At 35.4% G+C, this 23166-nt stretch overlaps 1 protein-coding gene across 1 annotated transcript in view; it reads right to left on the bottom strand.

Moving 5' to 3' along the window:
- Nucleotides 1-23166, bottom strand: part of MEI1 (meiotic double-stranded break formation protein 1) — a 61192-nt gene that overhangs the window by 26062 nt on the left and 11964 nt on the right. The window contains exons 4-21 of the mRNA XM_058191665.1: nucleotides 22468-22541; nucleotides 21120-21225; nucleotides 19774-19977; nucleotides 17114-17244; nucleotides 11863-11977; nucleotides 11119-11235; nucleotides 10913-11012; nucleotides 9574-9708; nucleotides 9098-9212; nucleotides 8713-8804; nucleotides 6495-6636; nucleotides 5999-6110; nucleotides 5120-5180; nucleotides 4433-4530; nucleotides 3831-4005; nucleotides 3599-3746; nucleotides 1685-1969; nucleotides 1178-1343 (exon numbers count right to left, since the gene is read on the bottom strand). Coding sequence (XP_058047648.1) covers nucleotides 1178-1343; nucleotides 1685-1969; nucleotides 3599-3746; nucleotides 3831-4005; nucleotides 4433-4530; nucleotides 5120-5180; nucleotides 5999-6110; nucleotides 6495-6636; nucleotides 8713-8804; nucleotides 9098-9212; nucleotides 9574-9708; nucleotides 10913-11012; nucleotides 11119-11235; nucleotides 11863-11977; nucleotides 17114-17244; nucleotides 19774-19977; nucleotides 21120-21225; nucleotides 22468-22541 — 2376 coding nt within the window. The remainder of the gene's footprint in view (nucleotides 1-1177; nucleotides 1344-1684; nucleotides 1970-3598; nucleotides 3747-3830; nucleotides 4006-4432; nucleotides 4531-5119; nucleotides 5181-5998; nucleotides 6111-6494; nucleotides 6637-8712; nucleotides 8805-9097; nucleotides 9213-9573; nucleotides 9709-10912; nucleotides 11013-11118; nucleotides 11236-11862; nucleotides 11978-17113; nucleotides 17245-19773; nucleotides 19978-21119; nucleotides 21226-22467; nucleotides 22542-23166) is intronic.

The raw sequence follows: 23166 nt of genomic DNA on the forward strand, positions 1-23166 counted from the left end.
AACCAAATGAGGTAGATTGGCCTGACAGAAAGAGACTACCCCAAAAATATCCAGTGAGCTTCCAGAGCTAAAGGTGGACTCCATACTGCTTATCCAGTATCTCAAGCACAGGGATGAGATTCAGCCGGTTTGAACTGGCTCGGGCGAACCGGATGTTAATTTTAATCTGGTTCACTGAACCAGTAGTTACAAGAACTGGCTGACCCTGCCCATCCCTCCCCTCCCCTGAGTCTCCACGCAGCCCATTTTGGATGCGAGGTAAGTGGAGGAACTGCACGGATGTTATGGCAGGGTGAACAACGGGCCTTCTGGAAGTCCGGAAACGGGATGGTTTCCGGCCTCTGGAGGGCCTCCGGTGCCTGGGGGGAGCTGTTTTCATCCTCCTGGAGGCTCCAGGAAAACCTCGAGCCTTGGGAGGGTGAAAAATGGGCCTACCAGAAGTACTGGAAGTGGGCCTGTTTCCGATCTCCGAAGGGCCTCCAGTGCCCAGGGGAGACTGTTTTCACCCTCCTGGAGGGTCCAGGAAAGCCTCTGGAGGGCAAAAAATGGGCCTATCAGAAGTACTGGAAGTTCAGAAACGGGCTCGTTTCCAGCTTCCGGAGGGCCTCTGGTGCCCACGGAGGCCATTTTCGCCCTCCTGGAGGCTTCAAGAAAAGCCTCTAGAGCCTCAGGAGGGTGAAAATCCCCCCCCCGCCATGGTGCAGGAGGCCAAGTAGGCCATGCCCCCATGGCCATGCCCACCCAGCAACCAGGCAGCAGGCCAGTTGTTAAATTTTTCAATCCCACCCCTGCTCAAGCACCATACTATACTAAATCTCAAGGGTATACAATTAAAATGATTTAATATAAAAATGATCTGTTTGTACGTCCTGAAAACAGAGAAAAGTATTAACATTATATCAGAGTTATGAAAGGTGTCTCAGTGATAATCAGGCTGTGCCAGATCATTCCTCTCCAAAGCAGAAGGGAAGAATCACATCTGTTTCTTCTATGTGTGCTGAATACGGAACTAATGAATAGAAGGGCATTGCTAACTATAGAAGTCAGCTGCAGACTAAAAATATTATCTTGGTCAAATACATACCTATAGAGAATTTAATAAATCAATACATCCAATAGCATTTCACAATTAAATTTCCCTGGAACAGTTGGTACTTAATTATTTATATTTATTCACCTTGTGAAATACTGGAATTATTGTCTACTAAAAGCTGTTGCAAAATCTGTAGAAACTGGCTTCGAAGAAGGTCACAGACATGGAGATCCTCAGCTATTCTTAAGAATTTTTTCAGTGAAATTAAGACTTTTTGAGCCACTTCATTGGTGCCAAAGCAGACTAGATCCTGAGTGGGAAAAAACAACTCAGACTTCATTTATGTGGATAACATTATTTACATTTGTGCTAAAGACATTAATATGAACATTTAATGAGAAAACCAAATCCAAAATGCTGGGGGGGGGGAATGGAAAATACTATTGCTAAATGTAACAAAATAAGAAACATTGAAAACATTTTCCTCATTTTAAGTCTTTCTTATTCTGTTTTTCAAATTCTACAGAAAATGGTTAACAGAATAGAGAATTTATGTATAATATAAACTATACTTTGTTTTATATCCTGGAAACAGATCTATATTTTAAATATTTTTAGATTTTTTTGTAAAATTTTTGTAAAATCACATACCAGTAATACAAGTACAGCACTGGGATTGGCTTTTAGCAAGCAAATCAAACTATTAAAGTTGATTGAAGAGTCAGAAAAGTCAACAGAGCCTCTTGTGGCAGCATCTTCATATTCAGTTTGGGAGAAATCTTCATAGGAAAACCAGAGTTGAAGGATGCAATGACCAAATCTTCCCATAAGATCAGGATATTGTAAAAAGAACTTAAGCAGTAGAGGATGATGAACATACACTAGGCTGAGATCAGATATAACATCCAGGATTTTCCTTATAGCAGAAAGGCATGGCTAGATATATATAGGACAGGGGAATAAAAATAATCAATTTAAAATCAATATCATGTCTTCGGGCAATTATATTTATTATTCCTTTTTGAATTAAAAAATAGTAACATAATAAATTCCAATCATTTTCACTGTAGTAGTTAGCTTCTCAAGGCTTCTTTTAGATATCAAAAATAAATATGGTAATATGAAATCATCAATAATTTCAATAACATGAAACAACATTCTACCATTTTTATTCTGAAAGTGGTTTGATATTGTACACATATCCATCTACACTTGAGTATTTTAGATGGTGTTTGCAAGATTATCACAAGTAGTAATAAATTCTGGATTTTTCCAACAAGTATTTTATTGTGGAACTGTTCTGCCTCATTCAAGAAACTCTTCATGAAAGAAAGGTACAGGTAATACCAACTTCCATAGTCCCACTGTGTTCTGCTATCTTTCCTATAATTATCTTCTTACAATTAGGAGAAAAACTAGAGGGAAAGATAGAAGGACAATTATTTTTGAATAATTTAAAAGTAGTCGATGTAGAAACAATTATTTTTCTTTCTCATGCCAATATTCTTTTGCAAAGGGTTATTGTCATTCTTTGTGGGGGAGAAGGTAAAGATATTTGGGTATTTTTAGCATGCCTGGACATTTTGCATACATGCTATTTGAACACGACATTTAATTATGTTGTCCTGTACACCTCACTATTCAAATTCTTTTCTTGGGAGTTTGATCTTTGTTACATGATCATTGAACTACTGTGCAAAATATAAAACATTTATTCACCAAACCCTAGTTAAATAAACCAAATGTAATGACTGCAAGATTAACTAGATGACTTTGAGTGATCTCAAAAAACTAAGCATGATGGTACCTAATAAGTGCTTTGGTGGAAGGCCAGCAGGAAATGTCATTACTATAGACTAGGCTGGAAAGTTGAAAAAGCATCACAGAATATCAGCTTTGGAAGCCATACTAGGCCAAAGGCTTCCACATGCTCCCACTTTCTCCTGTGTGGGAAAGTAGGGGAGTGTGGGTGATACAAGGGACTATTAGATATAACAACATTCTTCCTGCCAGTCAAGGTCAGGCTGAGCTCTCATCTGGAGAAGGAATGGCCGGAGTGATGTCTCGAGATGGGACGGTTGAAGATTAGAGCATATGATCGGCAGAGGGGTCATGAGGGTGGAGATTTTGGAATTTGTATTATTGAGGGAGGAACCCGGATCCCCAGATTCGGAATTCCAACAACTGTGCCAGATTACCTATGCTAGTAAAAGAACTTTGAAAGATGATTGCTTCAGAGTCTTTTCTGCAAGAAGGGTTTTCTGGAACGCTGACACAGAAGATAATAACATCTGTTTCATACAATTTCCATAAAAACTTCATGGACACTTCCATAAAGTTCCCAGATGTTAAGCCAGTTCAAAGAAGAACACTCTTGTACTCTAAAAAGCTTTTTCAGACAAGAATGGGTTACTAAGTTGCTGCTTGCAACAACAAAATACTGGTTCTTAATTCCTGGACAATTCCTTTAATAAAAAAAGACCTTCAATGTGATGTGGTAAATTTTAAAAGCTGTTTCTGTATATAATAATTAAGCCAATATATAATGATTAAGACGGTGTTTACCAAATCTAAAACTTTACTTTTGTGCTGACAAATTGCCAGAAGATACAAAATAGCTTTAACAATATATGGAGGTGGACAATCTCCCTGGTCCTCAACAGACAGAAGAAAACTTGATATAGCTGAGAATAGATCTGCTTCTGGAACAATTCTGAAAAAAAAAAAGATTAAAAAAATACTTAAGTTGATTTATCTTGCTTATTGACTGCTTTTCCTATTCATGCCATTCACCTACCTGTCTTCATGACTAAAAGCAAGGTAGAAAAGAAACAGAAGGCTATATTGCTGATTACGAAGTGTTTCATTTAAACATAAGGGATCTGGGGTTTCAGATAAGAGTCTGAGACTTTCCAGTGCACTGAAGTTTAATAGGGGCAGAGTCTTCCACAGGAGTTCAGATATTTCTTGCTCTATGAGGAAAAAAACATTAACAACCATAAATGTCAGAAAAGCCTGGACAGCACATAAACATCTTTTCTGCCTTAAAATCCTGATCCCTTGCTCCTAATATAACAACGGTCACATTATTGTTTTACCCACAAAAGAGAACAGTTTTCCCTTTTTCTTCTTGGTTAATATTGCTAGGTAATCATATGGTGCCATGAGCCCTTAAAATGACCATGGCAAATTCATATAATAATTTAGACATTGAAGGGCCCAGATTGTAAACAGAAGAATCTATATTTTAAATGTATCATTTACAGAGCCCACAAATTCATACCAATCTCTACAAATTGGACATATTTTTCCAATTTCTGCCACAAGCTTTATTTTCAGTTTTGAACTGTATGCTGCAGTTCAAAAAAACTTCACAAACAGCTGTTTTATCAAACTTACTTTGTTTTGAGGAATCCACCATTTTCTCAGAGGACAAATGAAGACTGAGGCACATGCTATGAAGAAAACTAGAACAAGCTTGATTCAAGGCAGCATTACTTAAAAAAAAAAAGAAATCAAGCAAAATGAAAATTTGAAAGTGCATCCATGGACAAACATCGGTCTAAGTTTAGTCATATGGTATTCTATGGTTATATTTAGTCATATGGTATTTATACCATAATAAATATGGTAAATAAATACCATATTTAGTCATATGGTATTCTATGATTTATATTGATATATTGATCATCAACTGTGTTGTAAATGTTGTACCTTGATGAACGTATCTTTTCTTTTATGTACACTGAGAGCATATGCACCAAGACAAATTCCTTGTGTGTCCAATCACACTTGGCCAATAAAATTCTATTCTATTCTATTCTATTCTATTCTATTCTATAAAAGTATGATGAGCTACATTTTGAAATACATGATTTTATTAACTCATAAAGTTTTGGCATCTTTAAAACATTCAAATCAACAAATTAACCAGCTGCTTTTTAAAATTATAAACATTTCTTCATGCTGTCTAAATGAAGATGCAAAATAACAAAATCCCTAAGAATTTCTGGATAGATCTATTTAAGTAAAAATAATGTTTTAATAAAATGAAGCATGACATAATTTTAATGTTAAATTTAATACCTTTGTCCACTGCAGAATTTAGCTTTCAATTCCAGGTTCAGCTGGATGAAAGAAGAAGATGCTAAAGAGAAAGATAATTCTACTCATGAAAAATGTCTGAATTAAAATAAGTATATTGTGCTTATCACTGTGCTTACGTCTTGGCACATTTTTTCAAAATCAATAAAGAACTGCTCTTGTCATCATTTCAGCACCATTTTCCTAATATTTTGGTAAGCGAAATTTTAATTTTTCTAAAAATGTGCATTTAGATATACCTGTAAAAAGTCTCTTAGAGCAAATGCAATTATTTATTTAATAAATGATAGGAAAATGTTTACTAAATAATAAAAATATAATTCAATAAATGGTGTGCCCAAGTAAATTACCATGACTTGCCTATGAACCTCTGCAACATGTTTTAAAATGTATGGCAGGTAAGCAGAACATATGCTCAAATTTAAGTGTTGTAAAGTAATGTATTGCTTTTGAGAGAATATAAGGAGAGGTAAAATAAGCCAGCTATGCATGTGTTGGTAACTGTTTACACCTGATGTAACTTGCAAGCTATCAATAAAGCCTACTTATGTATTGGTGTTGTCTTTCTTAATATTTTCTAGGTTCACTGGGGTAACAAATATAACATTCAGGAACAGGAAATGCTATATTCTCCAACTGTAGAAAGTCGCTTACAGTTCTGCCAGTAATTATAGCAGAAAAAAAAATGTTGGTCAGCACTAGGAGCCACCAATCTTTTAAGGAATATTACCTACTGAATCATATGATTAGAAATATATTTATTTAGGATTGTTATTGCATTTCTGGCATCATTAAAGTTCAGCAATAAAAATACATATTTTAATCATACTTCCAAAAATAGTTTGCTCTAGCTCTCCTTACCCATCTTAATGGATAATCTCTTATGCATGTCGGGCACAACATTGAACAGGATGCTAAGTGCTGAGATGAAGACTTCCATAATACCTGGGCGGACAGCCCTTTCAGAATATTTCTGCAAGAAAATATATACATATTCTCCCTATTATAAAAAGTAATGAAATGCAAATCAGAAATGCAAATCAGTATAGGCCTAACAGACCTATGATGCATAATATTGTTATAGCTGAAAACTCTTCCTAAAACAGCTTATTTTCTTAATAAAATTTGAGATGTCAAATACTGTATAATAAAATTAACTTGTAAATACTCCTAACTTGTTAACAATGTAATAAAAATTAGAAGCAGAGGACACTGCAGTTTTGCCTCTATTAATCAAACTTTGTCACAATTTCTTCTATATGATCCATACATACAACTATTTTCTTTCTTTTGCCTTCCTGTATATTTATATGACTTATTTGATATTTGTTGCTAAAGACATAGCAAAAATAATTACCATGACCAGGGGAATGCAAAGTGAATCAGATATCCATAGAAGAAATTCCGAAAATCTTTTCAATGTCTCAATATTCTCTGAATTTGGAGCTGTAAAGGCATTCTTCTGAGCCAGAGGATCTTTTTGGTATTGCACAGCTAAACTAAAAGGTTATAAAACGTATTAGATGCAACCTATACTATATCATGTTTCTATATCTTCCCTTAACCCCAGTATCATATTTAGACATGGTGAGATCCTAAACTACAGAAAGCAATAAAGGCTTTATTAGGCAGAGGTAATAGAAAAAGATGAATAAGAATGCAAGAAAACTTAGAACTACGCCGCTCATGGTCTGACCTAAGCTTAGTACACAAAATTGTCTGCTACAACGTCCTACCTGTCAATGACTACTTCAGCTTCAACTGTAATAATAGATACACACTCAAAGTAAACCACTCCAAACTCAATTGCAGAAAATAAGACTTCAGCAACAGAGTGGTCAAAGCCTGGAATGCACCACCTGACTCTGTTGTTACATCCTCAAACCCCACAAAACTTTAACCTTAAACTGTCTACAGTGGACCTCACCCCATTCCTAAAAGGTCTGTAAGGGGGTGTGCATAAGCGCACCAGCATGCCTACCATCCCTGGCCTACTGTTCCTATTTATTTGTACTCATTTCTTGTGTTTATACTTATACCTGTTTATAGTAATATGTTTATATGTTATATTTATACTGATACTTGTTTTCTCATACATGTCTGACAAACTAAATAAATAAAATAAATAAATAAAATAAAATAAGATGTGGTGAGGAAGGAGCTTCCATGAACAGAAGGTGTAAAAACATGCAACAACAAAGGGTAACTTAAATATTAATCAATTAATGTTGTACCTTGATGAACGTATCTTTTCTTTTATGTACACTGAGAGCATATGCACCAAGACAAATTCCTTGTGTGTCCAATCACACTTGGCCAATAAATTCTATTCTATTCTATTAATGAGATTCATATGAATAACAGAGGAGGCTTAATTCATTAACACTTTCATGTATAAAATTATAACGAAACTGTAACATATTACAAAAATTCTGAAATTTTGAGAGGCCCCTTCAGACTATGAAGAATTTATGATATAGCTTGCTAATCTTACAATATGCTGAAACCTAGCTCTGCTTAATCCTAAAGAACCTGATTTTAATGTTGTAGCTGGAGCACAAGATTTGGTATTTGTATTTGTGTGTGTGTGTGTGTGTGTGTGTGTGTGTGTGTGTGTGTGTGCATGCACACACATGCCCAAACATTTTTGAGTGAAAAACTGCATTGTCATTATAAATCAACTTACGACTTCAAAATATTTAATTACATAGTATGATATGTCAGACCTAATTAGATATATTTAGCTGAAATATCAGTAGAATTTTACATGTAAAATTACTTTTTCATACAAACACTATCTTGCTCAGGGTTGTACATAGACATAGTTTGTTTACTTTCTCTCCAACAGAAATCAGGAGGTATGACCCTATTTCTATTTTGAAGATATGAACAGAATTTAAACTGTTAGTCCAGTCTATTTTACAAGGTAGCTGTCAGCATAATATTAGGTAAGCTAAGTTGAACTTCCAGGAAGAAAGGCAGGATATAAGCATAGCAGGACAAACAAATGAATAAGACTCCATTCATATCTGGCAAGATTAAGGATAACTGAATAAAATAAGCTTCATTTCTTGTTATTATATATCAAATCACATTATCAGGTTTTTAATTTTTTAAAAAAACTTCTTGATAGGCTGCAATTATATCAGCTAAATATATGTGCATAAAATAGGAATTCTAACTGAAACCCCTTCAATCATTTTGATTGATTTTATTAAATTTATTCATCTCAATCAAAACAGTTTCTAGCCAATTTTCAAAAGTTAGTACTTGGATGATAGTATCACAGCTATAAGCAGGACTGAGAAGATTAAACAAAAATCCCAGAAGTCACTGGCAAAACATTTCTGTATTGTTGCTAACAAAACTGCATGGACATATCCATCAAAGATCAAGTTTGATTGAAGGTCATGTTCAGATCTAAAAATGAGCTCAGTACTTTTCTGCTGTAAATTCATGTAAGTGTGAATGAAAAGTATATTAAATATTTGTATATTTAGTATAACATCTCAGTTTCTAGTTGGTTTTTCTTACCGCTTCTACCTTCAGTAAAATTGAGCAACATCTTCTCTTACCTACAAGCATTTCTGAAGCTTTCCAAGGCACTCTGCAAGAACTGTGCCTGTTGTGAAAGTGCTCTATTGTTACATCTATCCCCTCGATGATCCTGTGATATTGAAACAAGAAAAATCAGTAAGAATATTTTTATGCTGCTATAGCCCAATGTTTAGATTAATAATTACTTTAATAAAATAATAGTGTGCAAATATGGTCAAAATTACATTTAACAGAGGCAAAGAATTGTCTTTAAAAGAAAGGAGGACTCAACTTTCAATATATGGGGATGGGAGCACTTTCAGCAAATGTTCTGTTAATTTTTTTTAAAAAGTTTGTATTTATTATATATATTACACATTCCTGGTCTTAAATCAGAACAAAAAAGGAGCTTGAGGGACTAACCATCAGCCTCTTACTAAACGGTGCCAGTGGGAGATCATTACATCGAATCAATATAGTTTCAATCAATTTCTGTAGTTGCTCATATTGTATAGGTGGAAAGCTCACATGATCCTTTCTGTGCTGAGAAAAACAGAAAAATGTTAAGCAAAGATAATAGTATAAATGAGTGTCAATATGAATACCGTGGTAAAAGAACAAATCAACTATGAATAAACAAGAGGATATTCACATACCATTTTTCCTACTAAAATCACACGTCATTTCTCTTGCCTAAATGAACATTTTGGTATACTTTAGACAAGTATATTTTCAAAAAGCATGCATGTTATAGAATAGCCAGATCCTAATAAACTAATGCTTAAAGAATTTTACCAATAAGGGACAAATTGGCAGAAAGTTATAAAAGAAGATGCAGAGGTAAGGAATTATCTATATTTTCCAGATAATAATTAAATTAAATTAAACTTTTCATTTACCTCAAAATTGCAGTAACAGCTTTCACTGCTTCAGATGCTACTTCAGTAACAGGGCATTTCACAGCTTCCATTAGAACACTAACAGCATCTTTAAATGTAGCAATATTTGTAAATAATTTAATATCTTCCGGTTGCCTGAAATTAAATAAAATATTCAAAACTTTTACCCAGCAAAAGAATTTTTATAACAGTATATATCACTTTGAACTTCAGGGTAACAGAAATTAAAAGCTAACACCTTAACATTTTTGTAAAGTACAATATGATATTTTCACATTCGAGTTCAAGGCAGGCTGCTTCAACAGACAGAATTTATCCAAACTCAAAACACTTTTAGTATGGATTGTAACCCTTTCCTAAAAACTGCCCATTTGAACTCAAGTTATTTCAAATCTAAATATACAAATGCCTAATCTAAAATCATTGTACACAATTACTTAGGTTTTATAGTTTATTTATGAGATGTATAAACCACTTTAGTCTTCAAGGACTGTAAACCGGAATGACATGCTCCTGGTTCAGACTGGATCGTATGATTCAATAGTGATAGGGGCGGGTAGTTCGGAAAACCAGTAGCAAAAATCCCTCCCCCACCACCACCCACACCTCGCTGTTCCTGTTCTCTGTCCCTGAAGCTCTTGGTGGTGATATAGCTGCAAACAGCCTTAAATGACTGCCGCGGCACTTCAAAGGGCCGCACTACAGCTGATCAGCGCTGTAAGTGGCTAGTAGACCGGTGCCTCTATTTTTAAAGGAGGTAGACCAGTGCGCTCCCAAGTTTTGTATGCTTTATTTTTTTTATTATTATTGGCCATGCCCATTCAGTCACCTGACCATCAAGCCATGCCCGCAAATTAAGCCACGCCCCACAGAACCGGTAGGAAAATTTTTTAGATTTCACCCCTGCTGTAAACAGTGATTATGTTAAATTAAAAATTAGTAACCCACCTATAAAACATATGTATATATATTAAATATATTAATTATATATATTATATATATATTAATATATTAAGGTTCTCCACTGAAATCCATTGGAAAAAATAAATTTGTAACTACAAAATATAAACATGCCATACACTGACAAATAAAAAAGCTAGAAGAATTTCATATAATATGCAAGATTCCCCATCATCCCTCCCAAATCTATATAAACTATTTTTCATTATTTAAAAAATAAGGGTAAACAGTTTTTCAAGTTCATAACATTAAATCATACTTATTATATATACATATTTGTCCCCTGAAACATTTATCCTCTCAGATAACTTTGGTGAAAGCTGCTTCCTCTGCTCAAATTTTCCAAACTAAAGTCAGATGGAAAGTTGATATCTCTTACTTTTTCAAAATTTCAGTAAAAAGTAGAAGTCCTTGTTTTTGCAATTCTATATTATTAAGATGCAAAGTTTCTTTCAAGCTCTTTATAAAAGGTTCTATGCCTAGGATAAATAAGATATTAAAAGATTGGTGAAGATAGTTTATATAGTTAGTAAATAGTGCCTAACATAACAGCAGTTTTATCCTATAAGAAAAGTGATGATTTACCATAGACAGTGTGGCATTTGGAAAAGAAAAGCTGTTCTTCAGTAAGGAGCAACAGGCAACAATAAACTGACCAGATGAGACTTTCACTCATGCAGAAGAGACATTCAAATAGAAATTCTGCAAGCAAAAAAACCAACAACCTATTAGCAGTTCAACCAATAAAACTAAGAGATTGGATTGGGGAAAACAAGGCTAGACTACATCCTACCATTTGTGTCCTTCTGACAAGCAAAGTAAATGAGGAAGCCAAATTTACTTAACAACTATGTTACTAACTTAACAATTGCAATAATTCACTTAACTATGACAAGAAAGGTCATAAAATGGGGCAAAACTCACATAATTAATGCCTCAGCAACAGAAATTTTGGACTCAATTAAGGTAATAAGTTGAGGACTACCTGTACATATATCAAATGCTGACACACCATATAAGGTATTTTTCTAATAACATTATAGTGTTGTCAGTTTTATATTTCATCTCTTTTTAAATGATTCCTTGCATGGAATTTGCCTGTTTCAGAGCTGCCATACCCTTATACATTTTTACTGTGCAGTCCACTATGAGCTCAGGATTGTAGTCAGTTTTCAGGTGTCTGAAATTAGATATTGACCTTTATACTATCATTAAGATTTCACTCATTAATAGCAATTCAGCAAAAGTTCTTTGAAACATGGCTTTGAAATCAAATACCGTGGCATTCCAGAGTATCAGACAAATATAATGTCCAATTATTCTTGTTACCTGGAATATCTGCATGGATAAAAGCAGGAGCATATTTAGCTGGAGAGTGCACCAATATAGCAGCCATGCATTGTGTACTTGCCACCTGTAATATTTCATCTCTTGATAATAGCAACTGCAGGAAGCATCAAAATTTGCAATTAAAGGATCATTTTATACTAATTACCATGAGTGCATTAGAAAATACATTTATTGATCATGAACAATATTTAACTATTTTTAAAAATGTTTGGAATTTATGGTAACAATGCAATATTATTAAAAGTTCATTAAGCTCTTATAAACAAGCTGTCAGGGTTCCAAGGAACACCCCCAACGAAATAAAGCTCCGAGGCTTTAGGTTCCTCAAAGTTCCAATTTATTAGAGATGTCATGTTGGCACAGCTGTGGTAGCTCAGGGCCGTGGTGGCTCAGGCTGTAAGAAGCCTGTTATTAAAACACAGCAGCCTGCAATTACTGCAGGTTTTAGTCCCACCAGGCCCAAGGTTGACTCAGCCTTCCATCCTTTATAAGGTAGGTAAAATGAGGACCCAGATTGTTGGGGGGGCAATAAGTTGACTTTGTAAATATACAAATATACAAATAGAATGAGACTATTGCCTTACACACTGTAAGCCGCCCTGAGTCTTCGGAGAAGGGCAGGATATAAATGTAAATTAAAAAAAAAAAAACCAGCTAGGAAAACTCGAATCTGAAAGCTTCCAGGTTTTCCACACCCAGTTGACAGTCCTGCCCCACACCCACAAGTTCATCACATTGTCCAATCATCTCGCCACACTCAATTGGATACAATCTTCAGGCAGTCTCCATCAAACGCAGGATGTCCTTGAATACGGAATGTTGTTATGACTAACTTTCTACCGCGCCAACAACAACCCCCTCCCAACTTCCCCAGCTAAAATATGTGGCAGTTAAGAAGCAAAAAAGAAAATTGCCTTCCAAAACTGACACAAGCTATATTACAGGAAGTGCTCTGACATAATTCCCTGCATTAAAAAATACTATATACAATATGAAAACAAAATTCCTATCACTCTTCTCATTCAGGCATGCTACATGTAGACATAATACAGAAGCTATTAATTTCTTTTGCAGCAAAAAATAGTAATTCAATTATAGCAAGTAGAGAAACCTAAATAAAAGCAGCTTGAAGTAGAACACTGGGTAGATTATTTCAGAAAACAGGCTGCCTTTTATTATATCAGATCTCCTCCTCTGAGATAGTCATGTCCTAGCTTCTGATGTTTATATTTTAAATTATTGGGTGCCTTGGCATCCAGTTGCTGTTAGAAAATGCTGTGTATTATTAAAACTTGGCTGGATAATGTGGATATAGTCCCACCTGAAATTGGCTTAGATGAGTATCTGGTCTTGCATCAGCTGCTACATCAATATTAGAGGAGTTGCTGTGATTGTGCATAAGGTTTTCATGGTGATACAGGGCATTGTTTTGAAAATGAAGGATTTTGTACAAATATTTTGTAACACTGAGATACTGTTGTAGCCTGCCAGCGACCAGCAGAGTTGGCAGCAGATTCGGACAGTGAGGAGGTTGGGGAGGAACATGGGCCAGTCCTGGAATCTGGGGAAGGCTCGGACGATGGCTCTGAGTCAGAGGGGACCAAGGCCATCTGGTAGTTCTTTGATGCCTCCGGAGTCTCCAGACTCTGACATCAGCAAGGCAGAAGAACAGCATGAGCCTGTTCCCAATGTGCACATGCGCAGAGCTGCCAGGAGACAGGAACAATTAAGGAAAGACGGTCGACTTGGGAGTAAGGCTTGGAGATGATTGGCCCCTCCCGTAAGACATAAAAGAGAAGTGAACGGGACGTGAGCTTTTGCAGGAAACAATTAGTTCATCTGGCTGATTCAAGATTTGAAACTTCTGTTTGTGACTCTGCGCCAAGTTTGGCCTTTCCCTGCATCTAGAAATTAGTTCTTTGGCAGCGTTCCATGTGAGCTAGGTGGGTGTTGATAACCTTCCTCTGAAAGACTGTTTATCAAGCCTTGCAGACTGTAAATGAAAGTAATTTACAGCTGTATGAATTAAAGAAGTTTGCCAGGACTAAGTTTGTGCTGTTTACTTTCTAAGGAAGCCTAGGTCAGAACAGATATTATGTCAAGCTTAGGCTGCTGCTTGTGTACTGACCATCCAGTTGCCCAGCAGTGGCCCTCTAGAAGTTCCTTAATTTCATTTTGGGGCTGGTGTTTGGGTTCCAAAAGTTGTCTTTTTTTTGTAAAGTTTTTTTTATTTTTTATACACAAACAACAACATACAATGCATCATTTCTGAACAGAATATCGGTCAGGTACATGTTCATATCAAATTTAGTTCTTCTCCAACACATCTTACATGCTTTCATCAATATATTTTCTCTCATTTTTATTTTCCTTCTTATATTCTCTTTGTAAATCTAATCTTACCCTTCAGCCCCAATTTTAATCTTTTATTATATTTTCCCTCTTCCCCCCACTTTTTCTATTCCCATTTATATTAAACCTTTATATTCCCATTTAATCATTGTATTCTTTTATATCTTCTACTTGTCCAACATCATCATATATTTACATTTCAGTGACAATTCATACATTATTAACCATAATCAAAAAAGGAAAAGAAAAAAACAAGAAAAAACTCAGTTTTTCTTTATATCATTTCTAAAATATCATTTATAAATCCATAATAATCTTCAAACATTTTTTCTCATTTTAAATTCCATTCTCAATATTTAAATCATTTAATATATTGCCAGTTCTTTTTTGTGCTTTGAATTCCATTAATATTTCAACCAGTATATATTTCAATCCTTTTTTATTTTCCTTTTTCTCTTCTTCTTTTTTCCTTTTTCTCTTAAAATTCTCTACTCTCTTTGCTTGTTCTGTGTTTCCATCAACTCTCCTCCTCCCCTTTATCTTTTCTCTATTAATCCCAAATGATCCTTCAACTTTGTATTTTTTTTCTTTCCCTTCGTTCTCTCGACTCTTCCTTCCCTCCTTATTTTTGTTTGCCCTTGTTTGCAATATTTTTCTATTTACTCTCCTCATTCCCCTTTTAAAGATTTCTCTTTTGTCACTATCAATCCCATAATTTAGAATCTTCTAAATTCTTTGTGCTTTTTCCCTTCTTATTTTCCCTCTCCTTGTTAATCCCTTCATCTCTCCTCATAAAATCATTTAATGTTTCACAATCATTTAATATTTCACAATCAATATTTTTTTCTTTGTCTTCCAAAGCCCTCTCTTGCTTCATGATTTCTTTGTTTTCTGTAAATTCCCATGCAGCTCCTGATTCTTCTGGTTTCAATTGTCCATATAGTCTTGTAATTATTTCTTTTCTTTCTCGCTTTAAAGTCATATACATCTTTTTCATCATTTCGATTATTTCCTGCACCATTCTCTATTTTCAGGATTGTATTTATTATTTTGTTATCAAAGTCAAACAGCTTGCAGGCATAAAATCCTCCCTTAAAATTCTCACCAGCCTTATCGCTTCAGCAAGAAAATTTTCCACAGCAGATGTTAGTTAGTGTAGTTTTACCTTCCGCCTGAGGGTGTCTCTTTCCAATCCACAGTTCCAATCAACAATTAGCGAAGGTATCCATTTTGTTTCTTTTTCTTAAAGCTGCACTTTATTTTGCTTTTACTTTTTAATTTCTCCCAACAGTTCAATTTAAAGTCTATGTCCCAATTATATTAAATCCAACTCACCAGGGGAAAAAGGAAGTCAGAGAAATTTCACCACGTTATAGTTCTAAGTACCCCAGCTTTCTTTTTATATTCTGGAAACAAGTTTTAGAAATCTCCAAACCTCTCCAACTTTGAGGTTTTTTTTCCTTGTTTTTTCCTTCTGCTTGGGAGATCTCCAATTTAATTTAAAAAACCAAATTCCTTTCAGGTCTTAGGGTAAATAATTCCGTTTCTCTTATTTCTTGCTAGGTTTACATTCCTTCTCAATTTATTCCACCACCAAAAAAAATTTCTTTGCCAATTCCAAATTAAAGTATTTTCTTGTGAATTGGTGTTCACTCACCCGGCTTCAACATTCCGTCCAAGTCACCGCTCCTGCTCAAAATCTTGGTCTGGTTGCCCCAGCTTAATGATGGCTGCTATGGCCACCGCCACTGCCACTGAATTGAAGAGCTTTTCCTCTGACCTCCGAGGAACTTGCCAGTTCCTCTTAGTCATCCAAGGTGTTTCTCCTTCTTCACCGTCCCTACAGGACAGATCTGGTCCAAAGACCCTAAATGGTGGTTTGTCAGCCCGGGAATTCGCGAAGCTTGACGGAGCTTGCTCTTCCCCGACTGTCTCGCCACGACACTTCCAGTCGAATCCAAGTTGTAAATCTTCAGAGATTAATCTTAATGGCCTGGAAATGGGAATTTTTGACTTCATGGCCTTTATGGCTGCAACCTCAATTCACATGGGAGGACACACATTTGATCTGATCTTTGTTTTTGAAAAAATTAGATGTAATGTGAAGATATAGGATTTGTCATTTTGCTCTGGTCAGATTGCTTGTTAAACTGAGGACATGTGGAACAGAACGAATTAGAACCACCAACCCCTAATATTTAATGGACCCAGATTTCCAGAAGGTTTGGGTTATCTTCCCAATTCTTTGGCAGGCAATTATATCTCTTCTCTAATTAGTCTGGTATACAAAGATGGAGTCAGATGAGGTTATTCCAGTAAGATCTCCATTCAATTGCCAAACATAAGCAGTTCCTTGATTTCCTTAAGCCCAATTTAAGATGCTGGTTATCACCTTTAAAGTTCTATACATTAGTTACTACCCTATCATAATATAATCTGCCCATCCAAATGATACTCCCTCCTCATTCTGAGATACATGAAATGTGGATAAGGCATTAGACTTTCTCAATAATAGTTCCCACTTTATGGAACTCTTTCCCTCCACTGGAAGGGCATTCCAGTGCTCCTAGCTTTTGATAAATACATTAAAATTGCATTATTCCATTGTCTTTGGCCCAAAATGAACAAAGGTGCAACGATATGAACTTTTCTTCAATCAGAATTTTATTAATTAATTATTTGATTTAATTGTGTTTTTAATTATTTCCAATGCGGGCTGCCCAGAGTCCACTAGGAGTGAAGTAGCCTAAAAATTATGTAAAATCAATGAACAAAAATAGGTTTATTATTCATCTTGACAATTACATTTATAATATTGACAAATTTATTTTGCTTTCATCAACTGATATTAGAATTAAATACATTTTTATAAAGTTACCTTCTTGAGAATTAAAGGTAATAAACTATCTCCTTCAAATAACTCAGGACTTGCAGAAACTACTGCTTTTCCTGTAAAACTCATGATAATTGAAACAAAATTATCATATTTCAGCAATTGCTTTAATAAACCTGAAGAGAAGAAAGAAAATGGACAATAGGAAACTGAACAATATTGAACTATGTCACCATTAGATTCCATAATATATTTGTATGTTCATATAATTAGCATTATATGGTAAGAGCTATAATTATTCACTTATGTTTATGGCAGAAGCATCTAAGATGCTTCTGGATTGAAAGGATTAGCCAGCAACATGACCGTTGCCCAGGGAATGCCCAGTTGGGGACTCTTTTCATGTCCCTGTTAATGTGCCCACCAAAGTGGTATATATCTATCTACTTACTATTACATGCTTTCAAATTGCTTGGGTCTCAAATAGAGGTTTGCTGATTGTCAACCCAGCATCCTAACCACGTGAGCCACTATGCTCCCAGCTATTATTATTTCCTTTGATAAAAAGATTAGGGCTTAAATATACTTGAGATACCCAGTACATTCATAGCTAAATTGAGATTTAAAAAACTATTTTTCTTTCATAATTCACATTTTTAACCATTGTGCTACTTTACTTGTGCCACTGATTCTTTATTTTTTTGTTTATTTTTATGTGTCTGTTGATGACTGATTTTTCTTAAGATTTACTCATAGTTTCATCTGGCAAATTATGAGTATTCTAGACCAAGTCAAGTACAAAAATACTAGTGAATTCCTGGAAGCCTGGCTCTTAACTAGTCAATTTAGTATTTATTATCTGCAGCTAACAACACAATGTTTCCTAATCTTGTTGTTTAAAAATATTTTTTCATTTGGGAAATTAAAATCAAGCTGCTTTCTCTGGAAGTTATTGAAGTTTTTGTCAGATGTCTGAACTTAAAACTGAACTTAAAACTTTGAAAGGCTAGTGCTTTCCTACCTGAAAACCATCACGGATCCACTGTTAGACCCCTTGCAATTTGCATACCGAGCAAATAGATCAACAGATGATGCTGTTAATATGGCTCTGCACTACATCCTACAACATCTTGAGTCTCCAAAGACATATGCAAGGGTCCTTTTTGTAGACTTTAGTTCAGCATTCAATTCCATCATTCCAGACATTCTTCTAACTAAGCTAAACCAGCTACAGGTACCGGAACAGACTTGTAAGTGGATCACAAGCTTCCTAACAAACAGGAAGCAGCAGGTGAAGCTAAGCAAGATCACATCAAATACCTGTACAATTAGCACAGGGGCCCCCCAAGGCTGTGTGCTCTCCCCACTTCTCTTCTCTCTGTATACCAATGACTGCATCTCCAATGATCCATCTGTTAAGTTACTGAAGTTCGCAGATGACACAACAGTGATTGGTCTCATTCGAGACAATGACGAATCCGCATATAGACGAGAGGTCAAACGATTAGCCTTGTGGTGCAACCAAAACAATCTGGAACTGAACACACTCAAAACCGTAGAAATGGTTGTAGACTTTAGGAGAAACCCTTCCATACTTCCACCTCTCACAATACTTGACAATACAGTATCAACAGTAGAAACCTTCAAATTTCTAGGTTCTATCATATCGCAAGATCTCAAATGGACAGCTAACATCAAAAACATCATTAAAAAAGGACAACAAAGAATGTTCTTTCTGCGCCAACTCAGTAAGCTCAAACTGCCCAAGGAGCTGCTGATCCAATTCTACAGAGGAATTATTGAGTCTGTCATTTGCACCTCTATAACTGTCTGGTTCGGTTCTGCAACCCAACAAGAAAGACACAGACTTCAGAGGATAATTAGAACTGCAGAAAAAATAATTGCTACCAACCTGCCTTCCATTGAGGACCTGTATACTGCACGAATCAAGAAGAGGGCCGTGAAAATATTTGCAGATCACTCGCATCCTGGACATAAACTGTTTCAACTCCTACCCTCAAAACGTCGCTATAGAGCACTGCACACCAGAACAACTAGACACAAGAACAGTTTTTTCCCGAAGGCCATCACTCTGCTAAACAAATAATTCCATCAACACTGTCAGACTATTTACTGAATCTGCACTACTATTAATCGTTTCATAGTTCCCATCACCAATCTCTTTCCACTTATGACTGTATGACTATAACTTGTTGCTGGCAATCCTTATGATTTATATTGATATATTGACCATCACTTGTGTTGTAAATGTTGTACCTTGATGAACGTATCTTTTCTTTTATGTACACTGAGAGCATATGTGCAAAGACAAATTCCTTGTGTGTCCAATCACACTTGGCCAATAAAATTCTATTCTATTCTATTCTATTCTATTCTATTCTATTCTATTCTATTCTATTCTATTCTATTCTATTCTATTCTATTCTTAATCTGGATCCATGTAACACTAGCCCATTTTTTTTCAAATAAAATTCCTTATCTCCAGGTCAGGTGATTGTTGGTATGTGCTCAATAGTCAAAAAACAAGTAAAATCCTTACTTACATTGACAATAATTTATGCTATATTTTAAAAATATTTTCCATTTTTTCCAAACATTCAGCATTCCCAAAAAAAGGATTGTTATTGTACATAAATTCATCCCTAACAATTATGAAAAATCCTTCTTATAACCTTCTGACTTACCTACAGAGTTAAGTTGCAGTTCCATGGTCTGAGCATCCTTCAAAGTAGTCAGAATGAGACTATTAAGTTTATCTTTGAAATGAATAGTCAACTGCTCTGCAGCACTGGGGACAGCATACAGTTTGCCATAAAGATAACATACAGCAGCTTTTATCCTCTCATTGGGGTACATCAAACCTGCAGTCAGATGCTCAATCAGGTTACATGTTAAAGAAAATAGAAAAGCAGGTGTAATGAGAAAACAGAAGTTTTGTTAGAAAAGTTCAGAAAAAATAATCACTGAAACCAAGTTCTGAAACATCACATAATTTCACATATTGTGCAAACCACTCAAATCTCAAGAAAAAACATTGGTTCTTTCAACAATTAATTGGAGGTGGATAGGAGATCTTAAAGGTGAGACCCTAAAACTTTTGCTTTCAACAGATCAACTCAGAAAATATTGTGCTAATAATATAGATAGTGTGAAATACTGTACAGCTAAATCTATTGGCAAACAATGAATCTTCTTGGGAAATAGTGATCCAAAAGAAACTGAGCCTCTATAGTTTTTCCAGTGATGCAATCTTAACTTTAGATTCAGATCAAGCTAGAATAGCACTAAGGTAAAGGCTCTTAGGTGTAGCAGGTCAAACAGAAATTGCTGCTTCCTCTCACAATTGCAAATAACCAAATGTTAGTATTTAAACCAGTCTCCTATTTATATTACAGTTCCTCAGTTTTGGACAGCCTTATCTTTAGCTCAGTTTAATATGCTTCCCACAGCTGTCCTGGGAGGAAAATCTAGGAAAAATCCCATATGAAACCCAATTCTTCTCTTATCATATGGATACTGTAGAAACCACAGCCCACATTCTCTTTTATTTTTTATTTTTTTAATTCACATTTATACCCCGCTCTTCTCCGAAGACTCAGGGCGGCTTACACTATGTTAGCAATAGTCTTCATCCTATTTGTATATTTCTATACAAAGTCAACTTATTGCCCCCAACAATCTGGGTCCTCATTTTACCTACCTTATAAAGGATGGAAGGCTGAGTCAACCTTGGGCCTGGTGGGACTAGACCTGCAGTAATTGCAGGCAGCTGTGTTAATAACAGACTGCATTAGTCTGTTGAGCCACAAGAGGCCCATTGCCAGTTCTATGGGGACATTCACCACCAGTTGATTACCAAGTTATCAAGAGCAAGTTATCTTGCTAATAGTTTCTTAGAGGTTGAAATTATGTTTTTAATCCTCCTTTTTACTGCTAAAATTATTCTGTGGAACATCAAGAAAATTGTTTTTATCATCCACTGAGTTCATAATATAATCACTGCATAGTTAAATTCACCTGTAATACTTACTGTGTTCAGTCACTAAAGTATCAGCAAACAATGGAATAGCATCTGCCAACTTTCCAAGAAGAATAAATACAGGCAAACTATTTCTTGTTGTGGCTATCTTGCATAACTATTGTGGTTGGGGGAAGCAAATTAGACAATTTACAAGACTAGCTACAGTATGGAAATCATTGCAATTTGCTTCTTTCTCTTTAATCAACTATTTTCCTCTCCTGTCATTCTTCTAAAGGGTTATTTGCCACATGCAATCATCCTCGGTGCAATTCTCTTGATCAGAATGCAAAGATGTATTGTGTCAACAAGCATTCCACAGATACATTCCCACAATCCTAAGTATGCTTTTAAACTCATTTAACCCTAAACCAGGTTGTCCAAATTTGGCAACTTTAAGACTTGTGGACTTCAAGCTGGTTGGATAATTCTGGGAGTTGAAGTCCACAACTGCCCTAGACCATCCCTCTCAAGACAAATTGAGGAAAGTTCTGTCTGCAAATGACAAAAAAGGTGCAAATTTGTGGTTACATGATTCTGAGATGCAGCAGGTTCCAATAGACACAAACCCGTAAGTGGTGTCAGGACAAATTACATAAATGACATTTATATCTGTTTCCATCCCTAAATAAATGTAGCAACAGTGACAGTTCTGGAGGCCCCTGAGGTGGCACTTTGTTATGCAAACTGCAAACCTGCTTCCCAGTCCATTTCAAGGTGTTGCCATTACCTTTAAAGCCCTGTATGGCATGGACCCAGAATATCTGAGGAACTATCTAGCCCCAATGAAATCAGCCTATCCGATTTGTTCCAGCAGAAGGGGCATACTACGGACTCTATTAATCAAGGAATTTTCTGCCACGACCCTCACTTTTTGGAACATCTTGCTGTGACAGGAGAGATCCATTTCCTACTCTTCTGGTCTTCAGAAAGAGCCTCAAACCCTGGCTATGTTGCTTAGTGTGAGGTCCTGAAGGAAAAAACTGTAGGTGGAGGTGGTTGGTGAGTGCAGTAACAAAGAGGACATCATCAATCCCCTGCTCTAAATCTGTGGCCTTTTTAGTCTGTCCTTAATATTTTGTAATTTTTTTTTATATTTATAATTGTTTTTATATCTCTATGTTTTATTACATTGTAAGCTGCCCAGAGTTGCCTTGAACTATGAGATAGGTGCACATAAATTCAATAAATAAATAAACAGGTTAATACCACAATACGATTGATTTTATCATTGGTATCATTGATCTTCCATTCATCCATCCTTCATAGAAATCAATATTTTTATAAACTAGAAAAAATCACTTATTTTTCAACTTACTTCAGTTAATGAAAAGCACATGGAAAAATGGAAAATACAAACCTCTTTCTGACATTCATCCAATAGATAATGCAGATACCTCTCCAATTTCAGCTCTACTACCAACTGTACTAATACTGTTCACAGCAAGAAAAAAAATACTCAGTTTATTCATAGTAATTGACACATATACCACAATCTATTTTGCTAACATTTTTACATATGACATTTAATTTTCTTTATTGCAGTTTTTCCAGAATTATATTTGCACATTAAAGTAAATATGCTTAATAATAATATATTATATACCTAATGATAGGGATTGTATAGAGCATGACTTTAGAATTCTTAACCACTTTACCAGCAGTGGCTGGGGGACAAAAAATTTTGTATGAACAATAATGCATTTCTGTAATCTGTTTTTGTGTTTCTGTTCTTTCCTCACATCTGTGTGTGTTTGTGCCCCAGGAAGAACAGAGCATTTGCATACATTCCGGTCTGTGTTTGATAACACAGATAAGAGGGGCTTATAATAAAAGAATACACAAATTTACTAGCCACTGCCCAACTGTGTCTCCCACAGGGATGCAGTGTAGGATTTTTTCTGGCATGTTTTCCTCCATAGCCCTCATCATTATGTTGCTCATTTTTAACTCAATTTTTTGTTTTGCTGGTTTCTCCTTGCATATTAGATTTGGTTCAGTTCTATTCAATTTTCTAGAGATCCTAAAAGAAATAAGGCACACTCACTACTGACCTTCT

This window comes from Ahaetulla prasina, chromosome 7 (assembly GCF_028640845.1).
Source record: "Ahaetulla prasina isolate Xishuangbanna chromosome 7, ASM2864084v1, whole genome shotgun sequence".
NCBI lineage: Eukaryota > Metazoa > Chordata > Lepidosauria > Squamata > Colubridae > Ahaetulla > Ahaetulla prasina.